The sequence below is a fragment of the Leguminivora glycinivorella genome, chromosome 17 (genome assembly GCF_023078275.1).
Source record: "Leguminivora glycinivorella isolate SPB_JAAS2020 chromosome 17, LegGlyc_1.1, whole genome shotgun sequence".
Classification (NCBI taxonomy): domain Eukaryota; kingdom Metazoa; phylum Arthropoda; class Insecta; order Lepidoptera; family Tortricidae; genus Leguminivora; species Leguminivora glycinivorella.
Window position 1 is genome coordinate 14509570 of NC_062987.1, and position 26231 is coordinate 14535800.

At 36.4% G+C, this 26231-nt stretch overlaps 3 protein-coding genes across 3 annotated transcripts in view; 2 read left to right on the forward strand and 1 right to left on the reverse strand.

The window, feature by feature from the left end:
* Nucleotides 1-885: 885 nt before the first annotated feature.
* Nucleotides 886-4672, reverse strand: LOC125235081. Its single transcript, XM_048141506.1, has 6 exons — nt 4316-4672; nt 3809-3982; nt 3458-3635; nt 3311-3376; nt 2722-2962; nt 886-1382 (listed from the first exon to the last, which is right to left on the reverse strand). The coding sequence occupies exons 1-6, from the start codon at nt 4568-4570 to the stop codon at nt 1331-1333; spliced, it is 966 nt and encodes a 321-aa protein (XP_047997463.1). The 5' UTR covers nt 4571-4672; the 3' UTR covers nt 886-1330.
* Nucleotides 4673-4930: 258 nt separating this feature from the next.
* Nucleotides 4931-10713, forward strand: LOC125235082 (heme transporter hrg1-B-like). Its single transcript, XM_048141507.1, has 4 exons — nt 4931-5240; nt 6234-6407; nt 6671-6829; nt 10691-10713. Exons 1-3 carry the CDS (start codon nt 5117-5119, stop codon nt 6823-6825), a joined length of 453 nt encoding a protein of 150 aa, XP_047997464.1. The 5' UTR covers nt 4931-5116; the 3' UTR covers nt 6826-6829; nt 10691-10713.
* A 1291-nt stretch (nt 10714-12004) lies between these two features.
* The window catches only part of LOC125235610, an 87651-nt gene continuing 73424 nt past the window's right edge, over nt 12005-26231 (forward strand). Inside the window, exon 1 of the mRNA XM_048142208.1 lies at nt 12005-12141. The gene's annotated coding sequence lies outside the window, so the exon portion shown is untranslated. The remainder of the gene's footprint in view (nt 12142-26231) is intronic.

The following is a 26231-nucleotide window of genomic DNA, read 5'->3' on the forward strand; positions in this document are numbered from 1 at the left end:
TTTCTATTGCCGATAGCTCATATAACTTACTAACTTTTGGTTGGGACCAGTGACTATAAGTAATGTATAAATATTAAAAGTTACATATTTAATGATAAAACTTATTATTTCTTTATGGCTAGTTGAAATAATTAATAAAAGGTTTCTTGTTTAAAATATGGAAGAAAGTAATTTTAGTTATGTTATTCCTATGATGCACTTATTTTTAGTTTTTATCAACCCCTTATTTGGTCATTTTATTTCTTTTAATACTGTCCCAAAAATATGCTGTTGGTAATTTTAACATATTTTCGCGTTTTTATAACCTCGTGGAAGGAAAATATTTAGAAGATAATTAGTTTTATTTGAAGTTGAAGTTTGATTTTATCCAATTACTTACATTTTGTAAAACAGGTGAAACTTCTTAGTCAACGTGTTTTTGAGCCATGCTGCATGCAAATAAAGTTTTTTACCATTTACTAATAAAATTACTTTTAAAAGCAATATATTTATAGTAATAACTTTAATTACCCGTTTAACTTCACAACATTCAAGCAAGATTCGTGTAAAAATATAAATTGTTATTGTTTTTGGACAATTATGTTAATTCTATTATAGTGTTTAATATATGTGCAATTCATTGAGTTAATATTAATTATAATTTGATGTGAATAAAAGATGACACACATTTTTCAAAATAGTTGTTTGTTTTAATACTTAAATAAATCATTAATCTGTAAGAATAAGTAAAATAAGTACTATATATAATGGGTGTGGACAAATATACCTAACTACTACACCAGGCAGGCAATTATGGTCGCGCGATAAATGATAAAATAGCTGGCCGTCCCTATCGCACTTACTAATAATGCGATAGGGACGGCCTGATATTTTATCGTCTATCGCGCGACCATGCTTCCCGTGCAGATCTACGATAGGTGGTTTTTCGCAGGCTACCCAAGATGATAATCATATGATTATACGGGAATGAATCAGTATTATATTATTTACTAGATATCATTTCGTTGACCGCAAACAATGAGAAGGCACACTCAAAGGTCATGTCATGACAGATGGCGCCACGCTATTAGTCCATTGCACAGATAAAGAATTTCATACGTGAGAGCGAGAAGATGGTATTTGTTTTCTCTCTCACATGAATGACATGCCTAGACGCTTGCACAGGCGCCGCCTGACGGGATAAAATGTCAGTGTGTCTCCTCATTGTCACCTTGTTTAATGCCCCTGAAGTTCTCAGATTCAGCCTGTAGCTTGTAAAGCTTCTTGGTGCTTCTTTATAGTATCTTTGCTTATTGAAAATATTTTCAACAGATTTAAGTTGTATGTTACATTACAACACATTGTGGAACCTAACATTTCCATTTCTTGTGCGGTCTAACAACCTGAAAAATGAATAATATCATTATTATTTATTACCACTATTGTGGCACAGTCTCTATACAATATTTTAAAATAGACTTTTGCAGTTGGCTGTCACCATTACCACAGAATATTAATAAGTTACTAACGTAAAGCCTGACAAGATTTTATTTGACCCTGAAGAAGTGTCGCTACAAAACGTTTTCATATGGCAATAGAGTGCGGACGTCATATATAATGGGGACAGTGTGTACTGGTCTCGCGTTAATATTTGTAGAAAACTAAAACGGTTTTAGAGAACAAAAATGTAATAAGCAAGGTTTGAATACTCGCTACTTGTATCCGCACAGCCTAAAATACACATGAATCTTGTGCCTGCATCGAAGTCGTCAATGTTTATTTTCTTTTTGCGTGAGACCTTGTTTTGTACTGGTAGCAATGATGGAACAGCCTCCTTATTTCTATAAATATTTTTCACGGCAGAGCTACAGACACCTTAAATAAGAACAAAAAATATATTAAGCTTAATCGAAACCAACTAATCAATACAGGAGAACCGCACTATAAACCGTCAGTACCGGACATGTCAACAACCGATTTCGGAACATTATCATCGAAATGCTGTGAAATCCTTCATCCTTTTTTGTTGTAATTCATTTTTCACATTAAGTATAATTATTTTCACTTTTTCAATATTATTTTGGGCATATTTGCGATGAAACCGTTAGGAAATTTAAAATCTTTTCTTCTTGTTTATATCACTGACATTCGATCGCTTTCGATGATGGGTGTCAAATAGTAATCCTTGCCAGTAAAAGAAATTAGTTCTGCTGAAAATCCGCAACGTGGCGAGGGTCAAATAAAAACTTGTCGGGCTATAACAGATCCTTCACTTACCCGCAAAACGACAAATACCTACGCTTTATTCAACTAATACTAATAAGTTACTACGTAAAACTCAGAAGAATAGTAGGTACGTGCCACGCGACTACACATGGGGCGCGTGGCGCCCCTTGGCCACTTGTTCATTCGAATGAACAGCTAGCGTGTAGGTAGGTACAGTCAACTAATAGGAACCCTAGGCCACTGTAGTACTATGTCATAGTGACGTTATAAATCAGATCGTAAGAAATCTCTTACTGCTTGTCATTTTGACATGGTTGTAGAGTGGCCTAGGGTTCCAATGAGGAGGCACACTCAAAGGTTATGACAGATGGCGCCACCCTTTTAGTCCATTGCACTTGCATTGCACAGATAAAGAATTTCATGTGTGAGAGCGAGAAGATGATATGATGATAAAATGTCAGTGTGCCTCCTCATTCCTGCCATTACCTCTTAGACTTTATGACAATTATGACTTACTCTTTCAATGATGCTGATATATCTTTAAAGCATTTCAGTTTTTCCTCTTCAATATTGGTTAAATAATTTATTTTGTTCATCTCAGTTTCTTTCAATCTCAGCTCTTCCCCTTTAAGTTTTAGCTCTAATGCCCTCAGCCTTAGTTCTTCACTTTTCTGTTGAACTTTTTCTTTTTCTAAAGCTAGTGTTGATTTTAGTTTAAATTCTTCTAAGGATGTTTTTAATTTCTTGTACTTTTTTCCTACAAAAATGGTTTGCATTATTGAAATCAAGGCACTAACAAAATTTTTCCAAGTAGTGTTTTGTAAAACTGCCCCCGACCCATACTAAATTATAAGTCAGTTTAAAAGAAAAATCGTATATTTATAGTAAGCGGCCGGCATCGCGGCAGCGGCAAGCAAGGGGTGACAGCGGATGTAGAACCGATATCCCATACATTACAGGCGCCATCTTAGATTTTTTCCATTGAAATCCTTCCGACATCCAATATCAGATCGGATAATGTGAAAACGAACTTAGAATGCTCGCCGCGTCGCTGCCGGCCCCTGCCATTCCGGTGTGAACCGACCCTAAAGCAAATGTATATTACCTTTTATTTTGACTTTTTTATCTGCATTTACAGATCCTCCATCATGTTCAGATTTGGTATCACTATCTAAACAAAAAAAGACTATTCTTACACAGTATTTTTTAGGACTAGGTAAAATAAACTTAACTAGCTGTATGAATAACTCACCTTCTATATTATCAACATTACAAAATTTGCTCTTGCTCCTAGCAAAATTGCCTAAAACTGTATTGTCTTCTTCATCAGAGGACATATTTTGATCAGGACTCAAAGGAGCCTCAAAGCCTTCTGTCAAAAAATCTGTTATTTCATCTGGAGTTGGTTCTGGCATCTCTACCTTATTTACCTGGATCATGGAAAACATTTATTATAGTTTTTGGTGGAGTGGTAACTACAGGATACCACTTTGATTTAAATTAAAACAAAGGATATAATTTCACTTTTCAGTACATACATTTTGGTATAATTGTCCACCAAAACATACCTAAATGTAAACTATAAAGAAAGTCAAGTCCATACCATTTCCAGAACATCTGTCTTATCATAGTTATCATCCAGAGGGTAGTTGATCATCTTCAGTAGTCTTATCTCTAGATTATTGAGTGGAGCCACCTGCTGGCTATAGCTGTAGTGTTTTTTCCGCAGGAGAATATTTGCTTTCTTTTTTGTTTTATTTTTCCAGTCAGCCCACATCTAAAACAAAAGTAAATAAATACCATAAGAGTTTTGAATAATTCACGGTTATTTTTATTAGACTTATATTGACCGGGTTTGGGTTTTCCGTGATCATGCAACTGCATTGAAATATATTTGAGATAGAAATATCACCCTGATGAATAAATTAATTCAAATTAAACAAATATATATATATATATATATATATAGTGTCACCGGAACTCCCAAGTATAAAGCTTCTCATTCACACAGTCACAATGATGTGAAAGAAATGGTAACATGATTTACTTCACTACAAAAATATAAGGAAACCTTTAATTATAACTCTGTATGTATAAAACAAAAACATACCTTACACCATTTCCAGGTATTCTTGTAAACCCCTCCATCCACAGAGTTTAACTGCACAGCGATTTGTTTCCAGAAAGCCTGCTTATTGGTGCTAGAGTAAGAAACTTTGCCGTTCACTAAAACCCCATCTTCGCTCAGAAGATCGAGTAATTTCTTCATTTGTGCCTGGTTTACTCGACTCATTGTACTTGTAGGTACGGTGTTATAATTAATTAACACGACAATAATAAAATAGAATAACCTTACAGACAACATATGCAATACAACTAAAATCTCAGCTTAATCATCTATAAATTCTGTTAGCGGGCTTGCAGAGAAAACACTATTGGTTTGGTTTGCTTTATTTTTAGTTTCGTTCATTTGTTTTGGTTACGATTTTTTTTTTACTAAATTTGATTTGACAGAACTGGTAAGTGTTGCCAAAATACATGCAAAATAAATATACACGATACTTGGACACTTGCATCACACATCACAACGCAATATTTCATTGCCAAATCATCAAACCTGCTGAATATGCTACTGAACCTTTAGTTTAGAACATTGTATTTTCAAAGTTAAACCGTTCATAAAAAACTTCACCATCTTTCAGTTTTTGCGATGGCAGCACCTTGCCGGCCTTGAGCTAAATGACATTGACAGCAACGAAAACAAGTCTATGTTGAAAATCACAAATCAAATCAAATAGGCACTTTCATTCGCAGTTCATTACTCCATTTAGTTTGTGTTTATTTTGTCTGGATATCTTATCAGAAGACTTCGCCAGAAACTCACCGTGAAGTCATTTGTAAAGCTACGAAAATGCTGCGCACAAAAATTCATATAGCGCTAAGTGCAATTGGAGTATTTTTGGGATTGTCTGCATTTATATGTTTTTGCATTGTTTACGCCAACATAGAGGCCGGAATGTGGGCCTTATTATCCGGTGAGTAGTTTAGTTGTTCAAGGTCCTTTTACTAGAAGTCTGCTGTTTGCGAGGCTTGATAATAGTCTGGCTGAATAATTGTAATTGTTAAAAAATTAAACAGGAAACTGCTGATCTTTGTTGATAATGTTGATGGCATTTTAAAAACAAAACAGTTCAAGCAACCTGTGTATGGTATCCTGGTAGTAAAAAAGTAAAACAAGTCTGTAAAGGCCTCTAGTCAGTCCAGTTTGATAAATAATATCACTTCCTTATACTTGAGGCAGTTAGTAATGCAATAATGCTTTTATTATGAACAAGTGAAACTTATAATGATGATTCACCATTTAAAACTATGTTTTTTTTTTTATACTACGTCGGTGGCAAACAAGTATATGGCCCGCCTGATGTAAAGCGGTCAGGCGTCCATAGGTTACGACCTATGGACGCCTGCAACTCAAACAGTGTCACATGCGCGTTGCCACCCCATTAGAAACTTGTACATTCCCTTTTGCTGTGTTATGTACACAGCAAAAAGGAGTGTACAAGTTCCAAGTTGTTGCAATATAATTGATAATGTTACAAAATAGTAAACATGTTTATTATGTGAATGTCATCATTGACCTTAGTTTGTATTTATTTGCTCACAACTTAGAGTAAGTTCACTTCAACTTAGAGTAATTCACCCTGTGCAAATTGGCAGGGAGTAAAAGCCAAAGCTGAAAAGAAAAAAAAACTTAGAGTAATTTAAAATGCCTTATTTGTCGGCAGATAGCAGACTTTTTCTTTATTTTGTAATGTATTTTACGTGTTGTCATGTGACAAGATAGGCACTAATTACAATAAAAATAATTATGCAAAACTCAGCCTTGTTTACAGAGTTCATAAATTTGGGGGACTTGTGAAGCAAAGTACTACTTAGTGACTTTTGCCTGTCATCTGACAATATGTAATTAGTACTTCTTCCACTTGATGAAAAAAATAACATAATTTTATTACTCTGTACTCACTCAGGTATCCATGCCGGCTTGACCCTGATGCTGCACTGTCACTACCTGAAGGACTCGCTCCATGTCAACTTCTCCCGCAAGGCTCTCCAGTACATTGGTGACTTTGGCATGTTTGGTTTTATAGCTGGAACAGCTCTCACATTGTTCTATGTGTTTCTGCAGATCTACTATGGAGCTGGTAAGTTGAGAGATTTTTTTTTTTTTATAAATACCTGACTACTATAAATATAGAAATTATACTATTTTCCCAGCTACACTTTCGGATTAAATTCGAAAATTGCGAACTGATCATTACATACTCCCCCCTCTTTAGCGGTCTTAGTGGGATTAGAAAGAGACAATAAGTCAGTAGAAAGGACAAACAAAGATATTACACACTTTCCCAGTTATAATATTAGTATGAATATGAATTAAATTTTTATGTAACAATCTTTGTTCCAGACGTTCTGCCAATAGACACCAGCATAGTAATCCGCATAGTATGGTCGTTCATGATGATGAAATGGGGCGGGATGCTGTATTACTTCACCAGGTCCTATCTGCGGACATACAATGACCATCAGCTGTTCTCCGAAGCTCATATTGAGGAGACGTAGGCATGTAAGTGGTTTAGAGAGTTGATTTTTTTTTTCTAAGAGTATAAATTAAAATTTGTATGGTGGGAGTAACATAAGATTTTTTTTACTTATAAATTGACCCCTAATTATACCCAAGTCAAGATCCTTTGACAAAAGCTCTCAGTGCTGCAATTTATTAACAACAAAATTATGTACTCAAACAACTTAAACAAAAATTCTTATGTTATTGCGACTGTGGTGTAAAATATTGAAGCCAAACATTTTGTCAGGTTACCATTGACAATATTAGATATTGTAAGTCTTTCTTTTGGTTGATTTATTTTCTTTTAATTTTTCTTTCTTAAATCTATCTGTTCTGGCTTCCTCTATGTTTCAGAATGGAATAGTTTGGGTCTGAAAAAAAGTTTTAAATTTAATTTTACTTTATGTTTCCTTTTTAAATGCTCAAATACGCTTATTATTTCGTGTAGGAAATAACATGAATGCGAAATTCCACCACCTACGAAAAGGCCAAAATAAATGGGCTAACTATTCAAATTTTTCAAAATGAGCCGATATTTAGAACAAATTGTATGCCGAATTATACTTCGTCAACTGTACCTTGATTTATGACCTGAATAAGTACTTAAAACTGTTTATGTATCTTGTAGTTGCTAGAAACAAATTATCAGAGCTTTGTAACTGCTAATTATAAATTGTTTTTTTTTTTATGAATGGCTTTCACTCCTCGCTATTTCTATAAATATGTTTGAAATTGGGTAGAGGATTTTGACGTCAAGCGTATAAGTTGTACTTACCTATCGGCGTGCGATTAGTCGACCTAAACGAAATGACAATCATTGATGCTAGACGTCGATCGAAACGCAGTCTGCTGCTGTCGCACCAGGCCCCGTAGCCGAATGGCATTTCTCCGACGCCAAACGAAAGCGATACGCCGCTGGCTCTGTCGCGCCAATACGCAAGCGCGATAGAGATAGATATCTACTAGCGCTTCGTTTCGTGAGCGTTTCGTGAGCGATTGTGCCATTCGGCTAGCCACCCAGAGATAGTTAGCTAATGATGACGATATTATCGTAAGCATGTGTGCATTCGGCTACGTACCCAGTAAAAGTCAGAACAGGGATCATCGCCGGTGAATATTACATTCAGAGTAAACTATCTTATTAAAAGGAACTGGTACGTGTCGGTTTTGGTCCAATGCACGCCTTGCAAACACCCGGGACGGGATGCCAATGTTCCGGGAATCTGTAGAGGCTGCCGGAACCCGGAACTAAAATTATATGCCGGAAATAAGTAATATAATTTTTCATCACATTTGCTGTTTAAAGGTCTCATTGCGTCTACGTGTATTGAAGAATAATGTACTATTTTATTCCCAGGGGAGTAATGGATTTAGTTTTAAAAATGAATACAATCCGTACAATACTTCAGGCAAAGGATGTTCCAATCAGCCAAAGATTTTTTTTGCACAACTAAAATTTGACTATTAAGCTATAAAAAAAGATTATACGGTATGAAAAATGCATTTTATTTATGTTTTACAATTATTTCAGGGTGTTTTACATTTATTTTGTAAATTTCACGTAGATAAATCGTTGTAATTTGTAATCTGGCAGGAAATTGTGACGGCCATCTCGATTTGCGCTTGACCGCGTTGCCATAGCAACGGGCAGTACAACACCGCAATTCATTGAAGGTTTTGCCTTATGATTTTTTTTCTCTGTGTTTTCCTCTCAAATGTGATGAAAAATATTGTGTGTAACTCAGGAGGTAAGGATTTTGTAAACTCGTGTCTATAACTCTCTCCAGCCTGCGGCTGTCGCGAGTTATTAACACTAGTTGACAAAATCCCCCTTACCTCCGGATTGTTGCACAATATACTAGGCTGACGTTCGGTTTTCTGATCCCGTAGCCCGAAATTTAAGTCTTATCGCGTTCACACAACAGCCCAGCGTGCGTAGCCGAATGCACAAACGCTCGTCACAAAACGAAACGCTCGTAGATATCTATCTCTATCGCTCTTAGATATTGGCTTGACAGAGCCAGACTACCTTTCGCTTTCGTTTTCGTTTCGCGTCTTAGAAATGCCATTCGGCTACGGGGCCAGTTCATTTAGATTTCATCAACTCTCAAGTACCTAGTCTACCATGGCGCTGCCTATATTTGCGTCTCGTGACACAGGCAAGGGCAGCATGTTTTTTTTTTTTTTTTATTATTATAAACTGGCCAGTGATCGGTGATTTCATTAGACTGTCAAAAGGAGCTCTTTCTTTTCAATTCAGCTCCACGCACGCTTCCCAAGGGTCCGGAACAACACTGTAAGTGGAAGTACAGAGTACAGAAGGGAAATTTCAACTTTTTTATCAAAAAGGTACAAAAGAAACCCTTATGACGCCGCTCTGTCCGTCTGTCTGTCTGTCACATTATTAAATATCTCGAGAACTACTTATGCTATCGCTTTGAAATTTGGAATATTTAATTATGAACATTGTTAACCTCTACAAATTGAAAGTATTATTTTTTTAAATTTAATAATATTAATTACAGAAAATGGCCAAAATGAAAGAGGGGCAAACTGTAAATTTCAAGTAACTAGGTCAAGTAGGGTATCGTTAGAAAGAGCTCAAACTGTACATATCAAAACTATTTTTTATAAAATAAAACTATGGAAACGGATTAAATCGCGTATAATGAATTTAATCCGTTTCCATAGTTTTATTTCATGAGTAACTATCGCGGTAACCGAAGACAATATTATATTTTTTATAATTTTTTGGTTGTGGAAAAAAAATGTTTTTTGAAAGAAAATGTAAAAAAAAATACCGTTCCTCCATGCTCATTTCCTACATCGCGTTTTTCCTGATATTATGAGGTCGCTCCAGGAGCGTCCTTGCGACATGTCGTAAGTTGTTAACTATTGAATTCGAATAGTCTTGATTTTATTTGGACGTTGTCTAACATTGAAATAGTATATTAAAATATTACTTGTTATGTGGGAAATTGAGTCTTGAGGGATTTAGTCAAGTCTGTAGAGTTCTTTGAATAACATTTTGATGATTCAACTATTGGAAGTTTGTACGGAACCCTCGGTGAGCGAGTCCGACACGCACTTGACCGTTTTTTTTTCCATGTTATGTTATTGTATATATATGTATTCACGTGTCGATACATTCGATTCGAATACTTTGGATCCACGGGAGGGTGTATCTGATTACTGCACACCTGCACAGCAGACCTAAGTTGTATAATGCCCCAGTTTTGCGAATTTCATTTTTATCTTTGACTGTAGTTTTACCTCTAATAATTTGTTTCTACCAAAATAATACATTTATTAAGATAAGAGGATAATTAGGTATTTTTTGTGATACTTTTCTTAATAAGTAATTTACTCAGCTCTGTGCTCAAAAGTTATCTTTAACTTAACTCTGTGGCGCCTTATCTGAGAACTAGAAATATATATTTAACTCCTTATAGTAAAGATTTTATTTCGTTGTTTCAAGTTAAAAAAAAACGCGATAAATTGGCATTTTCCATTTAATTAACAACATTGGCAGCTCGAACGTTCAATTCATTAGATCAAAGAGTCTGATTTCTGTATCATGCAGTAAAGTAAGTACTTTCTTACTAGGTATTTTTAGGTATTGCAGCGTAAGGTGTAAATTAGAGAGACCCGTACGCCGTTTAAAGTCTTTAAAATATCTGGGCAACCGAGCTTCGCTCGGTTCTGTTTCGTATCCTTGACATGTGTCGCCATCTAGTTCAAAAATGAATAGTACCTACATCGAGCGAAAGAATTCTCAGCCTTAACAACACAACTACTCCACACGAGATGGCGCGCATTTCGCCACAAAAACTCAAATAGTGTATTTTCTATTCGTTTTAGCCTTGACCTGTGTCGCCATCTAGTGTTTGCAATAAATAGTACTTACATCGACCGAAAGAATTCTGTCTTAACAATACAACTACTGCACACGAGATGGCGCGCGAAGAAAAACGCATGAAAACTCGAAAATTCGCGTTTTCCGGGACCTAAGGATAAGTTAGACCGATTTTTCACCCCCAAAAACCCCCACATAACAAATTTCTGCGAAATCGTTAGAGCGGTTTCCGAGATCGTCAGTGTAAATAAATATATAAATAAATAAATATACAAGAATTGCTCGTTTAAAAGTATAAGATTATTTTTATTTTTATCTGCGTATAGGTACCCTACTTTTTTATTGCTTGTGAAATTTTTTGACCATCAATCTTCTCATTCGGTTCTTTTGACTTTTCATGAGCAATTGCAAGCTCTATGTCTGCCGTATCCTGGAGCATCTTTCTCTTTTACTTCAATCAAGAAAGTAATGAGCGCGACAGAGAAAAATCAGTGGACACATTTCTATTTTCGGGGTTTATATAATTTAGCGCCTGAGCCCTATCCACATGTGATGATTGATGATCTTATTTGCACGTATTAGGATAGGGTCATCTTTTCTTGGAAAATTAGTATAAGTTTAGACTGAAAACTATACTTTTAAATATTAAATTTTTTAAATAGTTGTTACATAATATTGATACCAAATTTATATAATTGTTTTGAAACATTTTAAAATTCAATGGGCGCTTTAGAACACAGCTAATGTAATTAAATAAATAAATAATTGAACGGCTGCTTTTACTAATTCATTCGTTTGTATACTAGAGAAATAAAATATTGTTTTGGGAAATAAACTTAAAAATACATTTAATTTGATTTCAAATTTATTATTGATAAGAAATGTTCTTAGAGTTGGAAGTCAACTTGTATATTTTAATAATACGTTGGGATTGCCTATTGTTCCTATTTCAAAACTTATATTAAATTGTAAACAGAAATAGATAGACGTATTAGGTAGTTAACAATTTATAGAAGATTAATAACGACTTAGTTTTAAATGTTTATATTATAATATGTACTAAAAGAAAATAAATGTACCTACTGTTTCTAAAAACGACTTTCATTCTACAAACTATTAAACCTGCCATCCTTATAAACTAGGCACGTCTAGAAAATAAATCTGTTCCATTTTCAAATGAATCCCCTAGATAAATTCGCGCCAAAAGAGCCCATAAGTCTATCTGGCATAGCTTCCCGTTATTTAAGCCAAATGGTGGTAGCGTCTTTGCCTCCAAGATGGAGGGGAAAGAAAACATTCAGTCCGTGCAAGAACGCGCGCGCCGAACGCACGCGAGCGCGGCAAACGATGTCTATGACTTAAAAAAAAAACGAGGACCACAGATGAAGTTGTATTCAGCCAGTAACATAAGTGCGTTCATGTGGAACCAAGGAATTCTCTAACAACATTTAACGCGGTGAGTAAACTGGATTCCTAGAATAAGGTGTAGAAAAACGCGTAACTTAAGTATTCCAAAAACTTTGTTAATTATAAGAAGTGTCTAGGCGGCACTTAACTTGTTTATATTATGAAGAATTTTTAATGGGCATAAAATAATTTTAATGTTTGCCGCTGAACATTTAATTACAAGATTATGTATGAATGCGGCGTAAATGCCGTTCATAAAGTTTTTCTTTTTTTCTGCGGAGAAGGCATTGCTCCTAACTTGTATTCCAGGGTGGCTATTTTTATCTAACGCAAGTTTATTAACATGCAAAGCCATGGTGTTGTAATCAGATCACCTTCTCATGGTGTCATTATGATATATGTAGAATTCCTACATGATAGAACATCGTTGATAATATTTATCTGCGGTGTAATGTGTTGGGTAGCATAGCTTTCCAATTTTTTTTAAATGTAGAAAAATCCTGCACTATTATTTTATCTCAAAAATTTAATTTATCGAACTACTTAAAATATACATAGAGTATAGGTACGTAATTTTGGTACCTTAATATTCATCTGAATTTAATCATACTTATATCTAACGGGCCTATGTGTAATTTGAATTTTAAAGCTGAGTTTACACCAGCAAGTTATTGCTGCAAGTTTTGAGATTCAACTATGGATAAGAATGAGTGGCAAATATCTGCATCTCTTTCTTGCATATACCTCTGTTTCAAAACTTGCAGGTGTAAACAGCTTTAAGCCGTCTTCTTTAGACAGTTTTTCTTTACCGAAAGTTATCTATTTCATAAGAATCATAACTTTTATATGCGGCAACTTTTCTTTCCGAATCGTGATGTATAAAAAAGATGCCGTTTCCAAGCTCACGTTCGCGGCTAAAAAATGTGTATTTGTGCTTACCATTTTACAATTGGACAGTGTTATGGAATAAGCGATCAAGCGACAGTTAGTTGAAATCGAGAAAATGAGCTAGAAAGATTTGAAATTTGAATCAGTTGTTGTAAGTTCATTTATAAAGTAAAAAAGTTAATTTTGACATTGAACCTATAAAAGTGTTCATAATTTAAATATATAAAAAAAATAACACCATACCTATTCAAGTTTCGAAGTTATTAACGTTTTTCCGCTTGATTCTTTATTGAACTAATACTGGGATGAGGTTAATTTATTTCGTCGTAGCGTCGTATGAGACATATTTTGTCGCTTGATTCTTTAATGCAAATTGTTAGAGGTAACGTGAATACTGGAATAAAATAAAATTCCATATATTTGAGTAAATAGTGCTATTGTAAATAAATCAACAACAATGTTTTCCTCCACAATGATTAGGACTAATCCGTCTAACAATTTAGTTTTGTTCTCCAATCAACTTTTTTTAATAAATGTCAAAAAAATCAGCATATATGGCAAAATTGGCATTGTAACTAATAATAATTCATTAGTACTAGCCAGGATTACACACATAAGATATTATGATATAACAAAACCTCTTGATACTTAGTTCTCATTAAGCGAAATATCCTGCAATTTCAAATATGTAACAACGAATTAAACGACACTATTAGGGCGGTTAAATCGATATTGCGTTTATAAATCATCAAAACTTTAAACCAAAACGAATTAATAACATTTTTATGGCGTTTAACTCGATTTTGCGATTTAGAATATACGCTTTTTATAATTTGTAAAAGTAAATTTGGCGTTCAATTCGTTTTTACGTAACGACTTAGTACACAGGGCCATACAAATTTTAACGTGTCGCTTGATTCTACCCCTTAAAATAAGGCTGTAAGCATGATTTTTCAACAAAGAAATAGTCAATACTATAGATTATCACATTTATATCCGAACTGCATTCATAACTTTTTTTTTCGGATTTTGGCGCTTAGTTCGCTATTCCATAACACCGTCCAATTGAATATCGACAAAGGTATCTTTCATGTTTTTTGCGAGCGTAATCGAAAGTTCAAACTTTTAAATAATATTGACAAAAAATACTACGAAAGCGCTGTAACTTTCTTTGCCAATCGGATATAACGCTGTTATTTACGTGTGGTAAAAAAGTTATTCTTCAAGAAACCAGAAGAATGAAATGAAAAAGATATGGTAATATAATAACTCTCATAACTCGGTTTAATTTCCGGTTCTCGTAAACTTACGCCAACAGTCACTTATTACACTGTGATAAACAATTACAATTGTGATTATAACTGTACCGACGACAGAGTTAATTTAGATACATGCATAAACTCACACATGTATTCCCAAGAGGGATAGGCAGAGCACATGAAACTTAAAGTTTCAGTGACACTTTTTGTAATTAGGGGTTTAAAAGAAAACAAAATTGGAATATAACAGTGACAGGGTTTAGATGGATTAATATGGAAATAATTTTTTCACTTAAAAACTATTGAAAAGGGTTCACAAATATCCTGACTTTGCTTTTTATCGGACTACGGAAAAGCCAAAGTTTTTTTTAAGGCAATAGTTATTTTACCTACTGATTTCCTTAAGGAACTTTAAAAAAAAAGTTTTATAACTGTAATCCTTAGTCGAGTTACCTATGGACAAATACAGAGAAAATATGGTAACTCGATAGTTAACTAAGAAACGGATATAGGTAGGTAGGTACCAGTGGCGGAGCGTCAATACAACTCGATTCCCAACGGGTTCCCTAAAATTCTCTAGTATCTGTAGAAGTCCATACAAAACAGATTCCAAAAACCCCTCCGGCTTTACCAACGAAAATTTTCACGCCCCGCCACTGGTAGGTACGTAGGTAGGTACTATCCTGTTTGTTGCGGTATTTGCGGTAGGGGCACGGGGCAACTTACGACAAATAGTACGGTACAACTACGAAAGTAGGAACATTAAACATTATTGAAGATCAATTTTTAACTACGACTATTCACTGTACTTGCACAAGACTTTTTTTTTTGAAACTAAAAATATCTCTTAGTTCTGGCAAATTTCATTGGGTTTACTCGATTTTAAATTCCTTTAAGGGCCCCATATACGATACGATTAATCGCTTCGATCGATCGCACGGATATCTTAGTGTCGTCCCGTTTTCTTACATATATTAATTTGAAAGAGACAATACGACGTGAAAGCCTTAAGGCCGTTTTCACATTATCCGATCCGATATCGGATGTCGAAATGATTTCAATTAAAAAAAATCCAAGATGGCGCCTGTAACGTATGGGATCTCGGTCCGATATCCGATATCGGATCGGATAATGTGAAAACGCACTAATTTGTCAAGCTCAAAGCTTAAAGCTTGTTCTTAGTAAAATGAAAATCTATAACAAACGAATATAAAACTCAGAAGCTTGATGGCTGATTGCTCAGATGTCTATTTGTCTAATAACAGTTCCTTGCAGCATACAATTACAATCCCCTTTTACAGCTGACTGAGCCAAGCCAATTTAGTAGCACTTAAGAGTTATTTCAAAACAGGATATTATACTTTTAAAATGTTTATTAAGTTAGTCGTCTCTGCGACTTGAAATTATCCTATAGTCACACATTACACATTGACCATTTTTAATCCGTATTTCAAACTACATAAGATCTACCAGCGGATTCTAAGTGTCTTCGTACTAATTTCAATGGTTATTAGTAGTCTCTATGTTCTTTGCAATGAAGTTGACATTTAATGAACTGCATACGTTAGTTAATTATTAGTTGTTATAGTTATTATTTCGCGCTCGAGGGTCTTCCTGTCGATACTAGTACTTAAAACATAGCCGAGGGCTGCTGGAGTGCTAGAAACATCTTATACACGTTAAAAATAAATCGGACAAGCGTGATCTTAAAGCGGGTTTAGAATTCCGTATCAGAATAGAGGAATAAGTAAGGAAAGATTTGTAACTCCGTACATCAGTGCAAGTTATTTGTAGTGACATCTAGCGTTAATCACGCGTCAAATAGCGTAAATTATTAAATCTCTAATTTACGCTAGGTAGTTATAAATTCTGGGATCTGACAAGAACGACAAGCAATTTTATGAACGATATGCTTTGTACACGCCGCAAATATATCGGAGCAGACAACGCTCGAAAATATATGATCGCACCTCTATTGTCAAGGCCTTAAGTATGTGTAGATATTTATAGCACCTCTGCTGCTCCGATATATCTCACGACTGCATTAGTTGACTGGTCGCCCCGAGCACTATAGAAATGGCTTCGTAAAAAGCTTACATTTATAATGTGATGCAAATATGAGTGCAAAAACAATGGTGTTAAATGTGAACTTTATTATAAAAGCCTGCAGGCATGCAAGCATAACGCAGTATTTTCCATTGTTACTCTTGGTAAAAAGTTAGCTTTACGGATATGACAGCTTATAAACTTATGATAATCCTATTATGTAGGTAGTACCTACCTATAAGTAACCATTACCTATCCGTAGATCACAGTCGGTAATACTAGTACTTACGACGTTTGATACATTGTCCAGAATAGTTATTTGTTTTACAAGTGTTAGTGTTGTTGAAAATTATTATGAACCTATGCGTGATTTTTTGGACAACTATCGGTCAGAAGTCTGACCTCTGCCCTGTCTGGAGTTCCAGATATTCAAATGGGTTAGAATGGGTTACCATTTCAGATTTGTTAACTTTTTAAATGCGTTGAGCACTTAATTACCCATTCAGCCAGCACGTTCCGTTCCGGCAGATAACGTAATGGCCTATAGTTTGTATTCGGAACGCAGCAAGGAAGCCCCGTGAGCATTCTAATCATCTTTCACGCTCGAAAAACCTCTTTAAAAAAAAAGTTGACATGATTTTGTTTTTAGTCGGAATTAGAATTACGATAATTATTCTTTTTTTGTGTGAAGGGCAATGCCCTTGTGTAAGGATAATCTCATGTATTTGAGTTACTAGATATACATAATATCATTTAAGACGCGTAGGTACCTTGATTCTTATTTTCATGACATTGATGATAATGATGATTAATCGCGCGTCATCGTGAATGAAGCGGTCTCTATTGGGGGAAGATGGTGATGTAAACTAGGAGTTATTAATTTGAAGCTTCTCATCAAGTGTTAACGTTCACTTTGACACTTAACCGGTTAACATTTAACTTTTTTGTTTCTTATAGTAAAGCACAAGTTACGAAAAAAATATTAGTAAAGTTTTCCAAATTTTAATTTCATGTTCCGTAATTTTGACCTTAAGGAGAACGGGGTCGCTTCGACTAATGTAAACTCGCCTCATTCGGTGACACGCCTAATTCGATGAAACAACCAAAAATCGTCGCTCGGAATAGAGCTTCAAAGCTTGTATCACCGAATTAGGCGTGTCACCGAATGAGGCGAGTTTACCCTACCTAGAATTGACATAGGAAAGCCACAGCAGTCTGATCTTTCGATCCAAGGGCTATTGTCTGGGCCTCATTGGTCCGGTTTCCCCCACGATGTGATCCTTATTATTATCGCAATTTTCGGTTGTTTCTTCCCATAATAAAAGTAGCACATTTTGTCATATTTATGCACTCCGTACTATTTTTGCAGGTGACAAAATAAACACGCTCTAAATCCTTCGTTGGTATTAGATTTAGCAGAAAAATCGTTCTCTTTTCCTTTGTTCTTATCTTGTTTTCATCTTTATGTTGAGAGATATCAGTATTAAAATATCTTTATAACATAACCGTGGCTTCTTAAATTGATAGCATGAAAATGATTCGCAATGTAATATGTGGTTTACAAAACGATAATGAGCCATAGAAGTTTCACAAAAAGCGAACTGTTGCAAAAACACAATGCAACTGCGAACATTATGGTTTTGCGATGGCACAATCGTGTAGAAATGGGAAAGTGTATTGTTCATCTCATACAGATGATCGCTTTTATTTTTAGATAAAGGATCAGGACAAGGAGAAGACGAAAACATCGATTTTTACGATTAGTCTTACAGAAAATTAAGCGCTGGTAGCCTAGCGGTAAGTACGTGCGACTTTCGTTCCGGAGGTCTTTATTTTTTTTTTTTTTATACAACGTCGGTGGCAAACAAGTATACGGTCCGCCTGAACCCCGGCTCGCACCAATGAGTTTTTCGGAATTTATGTGCGAAATGTCATTTGATATTTGCCAGTCGCTTTCTGGTGAAGGAAAACATCGTGAGGAAACCGGACTAATTCCAATAAGGTCTAGTTTACCCTTCGGGCTGGAAGATCATATGGCAGTCGCTTTCGTAAAAACTAGTGCCTACGCCAAATCTTGGGATTAGTTGTCAAAGCGGACCCCAAGCTCCCATGAGCCGTGGCAAATGCCGGGATAACGCAAGGAGGATAATAAAAAAAGTCTTACAGAAAATTATGGTACCTAAGGACTGGCTAAGCGACCCGATGTGACCTCTGGCACTAGACTTCACCATTCGCTACTACCCTGTGCGATCTGATACTGATACCATTCAGCCGTTTGAAGGGTCAAAGGAAGGTGAATCGAAAAGCGGGCTCAATCAAACCCTTTCTCGTATTTCAATGACTCTTTCGGAAGTCATGTCCGGGAAATCTATTGACATTGTCTAGTCGCTTTTCGGTGAAGGAATCGTGGGAAAAAAGGGGCAATTATTTACCTACCCTAATTAAGATCCTGTTTACTTAATGGATAAGATTTAAGTAGGTTTCATAAAGAAATGAGCAACGAGGAGGATGCTGCTGGTCTATATGAGGATTACTTGCCAAGAGGACCCCAACCTCCCATGAGCCGTAGGCACTAAAAAGCTAGAAAAAGGCGATGGTGATGTAGTTCGAATAGCATTCAGTTTTTTGTTCAAGTCTTTAATTCCGTTTCGCAAAAGATACTCAAACTTCGCCAGTATCTTCAGCAATTAAGGTAACCAGGTGAAATGAGGCTATTGTAATCAGCTTAGACTGCGCTTGCAACAGATCCGGTCAATGTCTTCATTGTATTGTAACACATTGACTGCATACAGGGTGAAAAAGCTTCGGGCACAATACAGAGTGGGGCCTGTAACAAAGGCGAAAAATTGAACTCTAGGCTATTCTCCTTATCAGTATAATCAACATTTGTTCGGCGACTTTTAAAAATAACTTGTATTTTGATTTTTATCACCCTTGAATGTTTTTTCTAAGAGGTAATGTATTGCGAATTCTGTTAAGTCTAAAGTGTGACAGACAACGTCAATGACAACAATAATGGCGTACATTGAAGCTAATATTTATTACGTATGAAAAATTAAAAATTTAAAGACATCATAATTTTTAAAAGTCACTGAACAAATGTTGATCAGTATAAGGAGAATAGCCTACAGTTCAATTCTTCGCCTTTGTTACAGGCCCCACTCTGTATATCCTTGCACAGGGCTTATCCAAGATGGCAAAACAAAGAGAAAAAAATGTACCAAGGAGACTACCAAAACTTGAGTGTGTATCTGCACAACGCTGATCCAATGATGACCAATGGCTTATTGGGGTAAAAAAGGCTTTTGACTTCCGAAGCTCCGACATTATTATATATATATAGATAAAATTATTTGGCATCGATAAAAATATATTAGGAAATAATTATTGCTGACCGTACAGGTCAGCCAAGAAAGTGGTTCACGACTTTTCGACTCTATGTTAAACACATAAGGTCGAAAAGTGGTAAACCACTTTTTTGGCTGATTGTACCTAAGCATACGGACATTACATTACGGACCCAAGAACACAATTTTGTTATTAAAGATGTCTTTATCACTTTTTAGACACGCCTGTTAGGTATTGCATAAGTACTTAAATATGCAAAAATACTTACTGCACGGTCCGGTACTCGAATTACAAAAGTCAATTGTAAAAGTTGCAAATGCTTGCGAATGACGATATGTAGATCCATTTGTTTTACCATCCTGTATACCCTGTGCAACCTGTGTACCTACATCGTACGTCCGACGTATCCGACCATTGTAAACTAGCCATCTCTCCATTGTTTATGTTGCGAAATACCTAAGTGATGTATTGGTTCGTGCGAGACTAACCAACCCTCACAAAACCTAACCTCGAACCTTACTGCCAATTAGAATTCAACCATATAAAGGCAAGTACAAGGTTGCTTTTGTAATAGCTTCATTAAGTGAGATACGATGTTGCGAGAGTTGCGAGTAGAAATTTCATGCCTGTAATGCGAAATAGTTCAAAAGACCTGACGGCTTAGCCGAAATGGCAATGGTTGACGCTATAATGGCGATCAAAACGCGGTCTAGCTCTGTCGCGCCACAACAGAAGAGCGATAGGGAGAACTAGCTACGAAGCGTAAGCGTTGTGACATTAGCTAGGTACCCCGACTAAAACGTGATTTGGTCATTGTCGCATTGAAAGCGAAGTCGAAGCTAATTTATGTGTGTTCGTCTGTTTGTAGTGCAATATGGTAATGGATGGATTGCAACTACTTTTGTTTTGAGAAGTGCGAAAACTGGGTTATTTCTGAAAAACTGAGGTCATTTGCGAGGTGAGACTAAATTTTGGCAATTTACGTGATGGAGATGACCTGTTTGTTATTACTGTAGTTTAAATAGGTGTTAAAAACATAAATTCGCCTTGGGAAATTGTGTGAAAAATAGAACAATTTCATACTTTAGTTCGCTGAAATTAATTCAATGTGAAGTGGATGTTGTAATACCTACATCTTATGTTAATTTACTTTTGCAATATTGTAAAATCAGAGGTACTTTTATGATTGCACATGCATTTTTTTTATTGCATTTATATTCGAAATTATAACATTTGTTAATAATATGGAAACTGAAACTGTAGGTAAACTCGAAATTCAAGTGATATCTAGTTTTCGTAGCAAATGGAAATCCTGATGTCTCCCTAGGCTTTGGAAACCAGGAGTGAATGTGTAGTTCTAGGTATGTATCTATTTTTAAAATGAAAAATGTATTTAAACTTAAAGCATTTCACGCTTAGCATTTAGCAACACTTGTTTACGCTACCAACCCAACCCAAGTAACCCAACCGCTACGCTTACCAAAACATTATCTTCGAAACTTTGAAAAGTCGCAATCGAAAGGGGTCCTTAATAATCTTATTATCTTCGGCACTTTGGTCAGTCTTCAGATATTTGTGATTGACCTTTAAGTACTCCCTATTGTCACACTAAAGTACCTATTGAGTACTACTACTAACTAATAAAAGATATGATCAACAGAGTTGACATTTAGCTACCAATTCTATTGTCTGCTATCTTCGCCACCATCTTAATCTTATATAAAACGATTTGCATTCCGCATAGATTATTGGCCCCGCACTTGCGAAGCATTACGTGAATGTTGTGACAACATGTAAATCGATCTCCACTTTCAAGATTACATCTTGAATTTAAATATATTTCCAATAAATTGTGTTCGGAAGTATGCTGTTTACATTGACGTAAGTAGTTAGTCAAGCAAGTCTGCAAAAATTCTACTTTTGAGCGTCCGGACATCACTCTAAAAATCCCGACATTTTCTGGTTAGGTATTCATTTTTTTTTAAATGCTAGACAATCTTGTTGCTGTACCATTTCCTTAATCGTTCATCATGTGTGACTTTCCAGCATATAAGGGTCTTTTTTATTGTGACAAAACTTACCATTTTTTTTACCATTTCGACTACAATTAAAAATGCAATTCTGATAGAAAGAACAAAATTTTCGTTAGTGCCCATAAGTGCGTTTTCACATTATCCGATCCGATATCGGATGTAGGAAGGATTTCAAAGGCGAAAATCAAAGATGGCCGCTTAAATATATGGGATATCGGTCCTACATCCGATATCGGATCGGATAATGTGAAAACGCACTAAAGCATACCTAAAGAAAAGACCAAAAATCTTAACATATCAAGAAAAATCCTGTGGTACGGCAACTTATTAATTATATATGATCACGACATCAGTGCCTTCCATTTATTGATCTATCTTATCAATCTTATGTTTGAATGGAGCAAGAGACAGCTCCTTACGTTATAACTTATAAGCAATTGAAGGGATATTTACAAAAACAACATAACTGCTTAGAGCGGTTGACACTTTTAGAACAACATTTTTGATCGTGACAGGTGTCAACCAGTGTAGTCAGTTATGTTGTTTTTGTAAACATCCCTTCAATTAATAAACATTTGTCTTTAGCGGTACCCTGTCGTGATGAGTGTATTAAATTGGTACCTATATGAATGTAGAACACAGTTATTCAGCGACACGCTTTTTAATTAAGTAACAAGTTAATTAATTAGTGTAACTGAATATGAGTTCCTTCTTTATTTTAGAATTTTGTTAACATTTGAATTATGACTTGAAACAGTAGTTAAAAAGAATAAAATGGAGCCATTGGGTTTGTTACAAAGAGTAATAAGACTAATAAGGAGTCTTCCTATAGGTATTTATTTAGTCGAGCTACAAATGTGTAGAGAAATTTCGACGGGTACCTCGGCGGTGTACAGTGGTTTAGCACGTCAGCCGCGATAGCTAGAGACCCGGGTTCGATCCCCGGCTTCGCCGCCATTGGGCTTGATCGCTTTTTCTTTAGTGTATCGTATCTATTTCAGTTTTATAACTTGTAAAATTGTAGATTTTAGTTGTAATGGATTTGGAAAATAAGTTAGGTGCCTACCTAATTACCTAAATGTTTTATCACAGTCAGTGCGCAAAGCTTCATTGTTTTTCCGAGCGCTGATTATCAAACACTATGTAATATATACTTACATACCTATTCACAAAGTGATTGATAGCCACAAACCTTACATAATTACACGTCAGAAGTCAGAACTTATTCATGTAAATCTTTTTTCTCCAAACAACGCTCGGATGCGCACTTTCGCGTGCGCTTGCGCAAGAAATCAACGTAGCATCATGATCCTTACTCTCTAGATGATAAAGTACAGATTTAAATCTAAAATGAGTCCATCTTATTCATCCTTATGTCTTACACAGAAGATAAACCTTAGCCATGTTTATAGGGACAAGGTTAGAACCATCTTTTGTTTTAATAATTGCAACATTATTCATGTAATTGCAGGAATTAGCTAGCTTGGCTAGGTTTAGGTTTTGTTAAGTTCTAGCGAAGAAAATAGGTATCTGCTTAGTAATTATTTATTAATTATAATTATTCGATACGGCCTAGCTCGAAAACTTCATTTTATTTTATGTTAAGTCGATCTGCCATCAGCGCGAGATGCTCAAAGAGGTAAGTACGTTTAATTATAATTGTTTTAAGGCTTAGGTTCATTTTGCTTTGGAATAATGGACAGATATGATAGCTTTCATAAAAACTGATATGTACAGTCAACCAATTGGAACCCTAGGCCACTCTAAAACCATGTTAAAATGACAAGCAGTATTAAGAGATGTCTTACAATCTAATTTATAATATTACTCTGACAAAGTGGCCTAGGGTTCCATTTGGTTGACTGTACTTACTACTTACAACATTTTTTAAATTATAAGTAGCATAATATTGTCTTCGGTTACCGCGATAGTTCGATACTCATGAAATAAAACTATGGAAACGGATTAAATCGCAACGGATTGAAGATCCCTACAGTCGAGCGCCAGCCTCCTATTCTGCCTTTTGTTAGAGGGGTCACAAATAGGATCAGCTATATCTTGAAACGGGCTTCTATTAAAACATATTTCAAGCCTATGAAGAAGATGTCACAATTCCTGAGGTCTGTGAAATGTCAAACTCCTCTACAAAATGCGGGAGTGTACAGGCTAGACTGTGAGTGCGGCCTGTCATATGTGGGGCAGACGAAACGAAGTTTTTCCACACGGGTGAAGGAACACATAGCGGATGTCAAGCACCGTCGGCAAAAGTCTGCAGTCTCTGAACATGTCATGGATAAAGTCAATCATGCTATAAAGTTTGATAAGTCTCTGGTTCTTGCTGAATGTTGGCGCGAGGCCATTGAGATCAAGAAATATACAAACTTTAATAAATAAATAAATATAAATAAATAAATATTGGGGACACCTTACACAGATCAACTTAGCCCCAAACTAAGCAAAGCTTGTACTATGGGTGCTAAGCGACGATATACATACATTGTAGGCGACAGTACCTAATGTTCCTACTGTTTCTAGAATAATATTAGTTTAGGTATATACTTATTTACTTATATGTTCGTAGTATAAGGTCGTATAGATCTTTTTGCATTATGTTTAAAATAATAATGTGTAAATCCCTGGCTATTTGGTCATTGTATTAGTTGTAATGTTAATTACTTACCTATTAAGATTTATTTGTGCATACTAACGTCATCTGTCCTATGTAATGCGCTTTATTATTGATTTTCCTAAATAAAGTCACAGAGGGCGCTGGCGGCTATACTTAACCTATTAGTTTTACCGTTATCTTTTGCTTCCACGCGACACGCGAGCACTCTCTATTTCATTTTCACTCAAAATCGTTGTTTTAATCCATCTTTCCACCTGCGTATCCTACAATAAGCTGGCCCATCGAACCAAATCTGAAGTAAACAGTGCAAACTAATGTTTGATACGCCACCAAAGATGGTAATTACTCGACGGCAGAAGGGTTTGGCCGAAGCCAAGGCGAACTCGGAACCGCCACCTGCAGAAGAAAGGTTACCTGGGCCTTCCAGCTCCAAAAAGGAAATCAAGGCCTCAGCACCTTCAGTTACAAGCAGTAGAAAATCTACAGCATCCTCTATAGCGAGACGTAAACAGCTGGAGTTGCAGGCAGCAGAGGAGAAGGCTCGAATCCAGATGGAGTTGATCGATAAGCGCCTAGAAGCTGACCTTGCCGCCGCCGAAGCCCAAGATCAAGAAGATTTAGACGTCGCTAGTTTGAGTGAAGTGAATCAAGACATAGTGTCGGACTGGTTGACTCATCACCAGAATGCCACCGAGTACCGTTCACCTGTGCACGATCCTCCTGAGCCGGTCGCACCCATTTTCGACCGTGCAGCACCCGCACAGCACGTGGACACCGCCAGTAGCATCATGGAGTTAGCGAACACTCTAAAAAACATGATGGGTCAATCGTCATCACAACGCGAGGAACGTTTACTCAGCCGTTTGGCCACTCCGCGCGACCTACCCGTATTTAGCGGAGACAGTCTAGAATGGCTACATTTTAAAAATGCCTACGATGAGTCATTGTCGTCCTGTAAGTACTCAGAATACGAAACGCTGTCCAGACTTCGACGAGCATTACGAGGCGAAGCCAAAGAAGCTGTCACCGACCTACTGATAGGCAACACTTCGTCCCAGGATATCATGGATGCCCTTGAACTGAAATATGGACGAGCAGAAACCATTATTTGCAATATAACTGCACAATTACGTAAGTTGCACCCTTTACCTACGCATTATCAGCAAGATCTCGTTAACTTCGCTACAAAGGTAAACAACTGCGTTGCAACTATACGTGCGCTAAAACAAAGTGATCATCTCCGTAATCCAGAGCTCGCGTCCGCTATTACAAGCAAATTACCGAGCACACTTTTGGGAAAGTGGACTGAATATGCTTATGAAAAGATTCTAGCAGGAGAATCTAAACTAGAATTGCTGGCTCAATTTTTGAAAAAAGAAGCCAACATGACACTGGTGACCGGAGCTGTGCAGCCGCGAGAAGTCAAAAAGCCAGCACCGACCGAGCCTCATTCATATCATTATAAACGAGACAAGAACGAAAGTCGTCATGCTCACCCTATACTTGCCACAAGTACGAAAACTGACAATATTTCGTGCTCATTTTGTAAGAAAGGCGCACATTCACTGCCCGACTGTCGCGTTTTTAAACGCGCAATGCGCAGAGATAAGTGGAAATTTGTTAAAACACACAGATTGTGTTTCAAATGTTTGACCGCAAGCCACGATATAGACACCTGTGATGCACCTGACTGCGATATAGAGGAATGCGGACGTAAACATCACCGCGTACTCCATTGGAAACAAGCTACATCGTCTACGAGTACGCCATCGGACCCCGCGAGCAACGAGCAACCGAGCGCGGCGCCGGCCTCGCCGGCCCCGCCGCTTGCTCAACCGCCGCGCAGCGCAGCCAGCGACGCCGATGCTACGATCGCTCACGTCGCGACGCCCGACGAAGTGACGGCCGACTCGAACGAAAACATTTTACTAAAAGT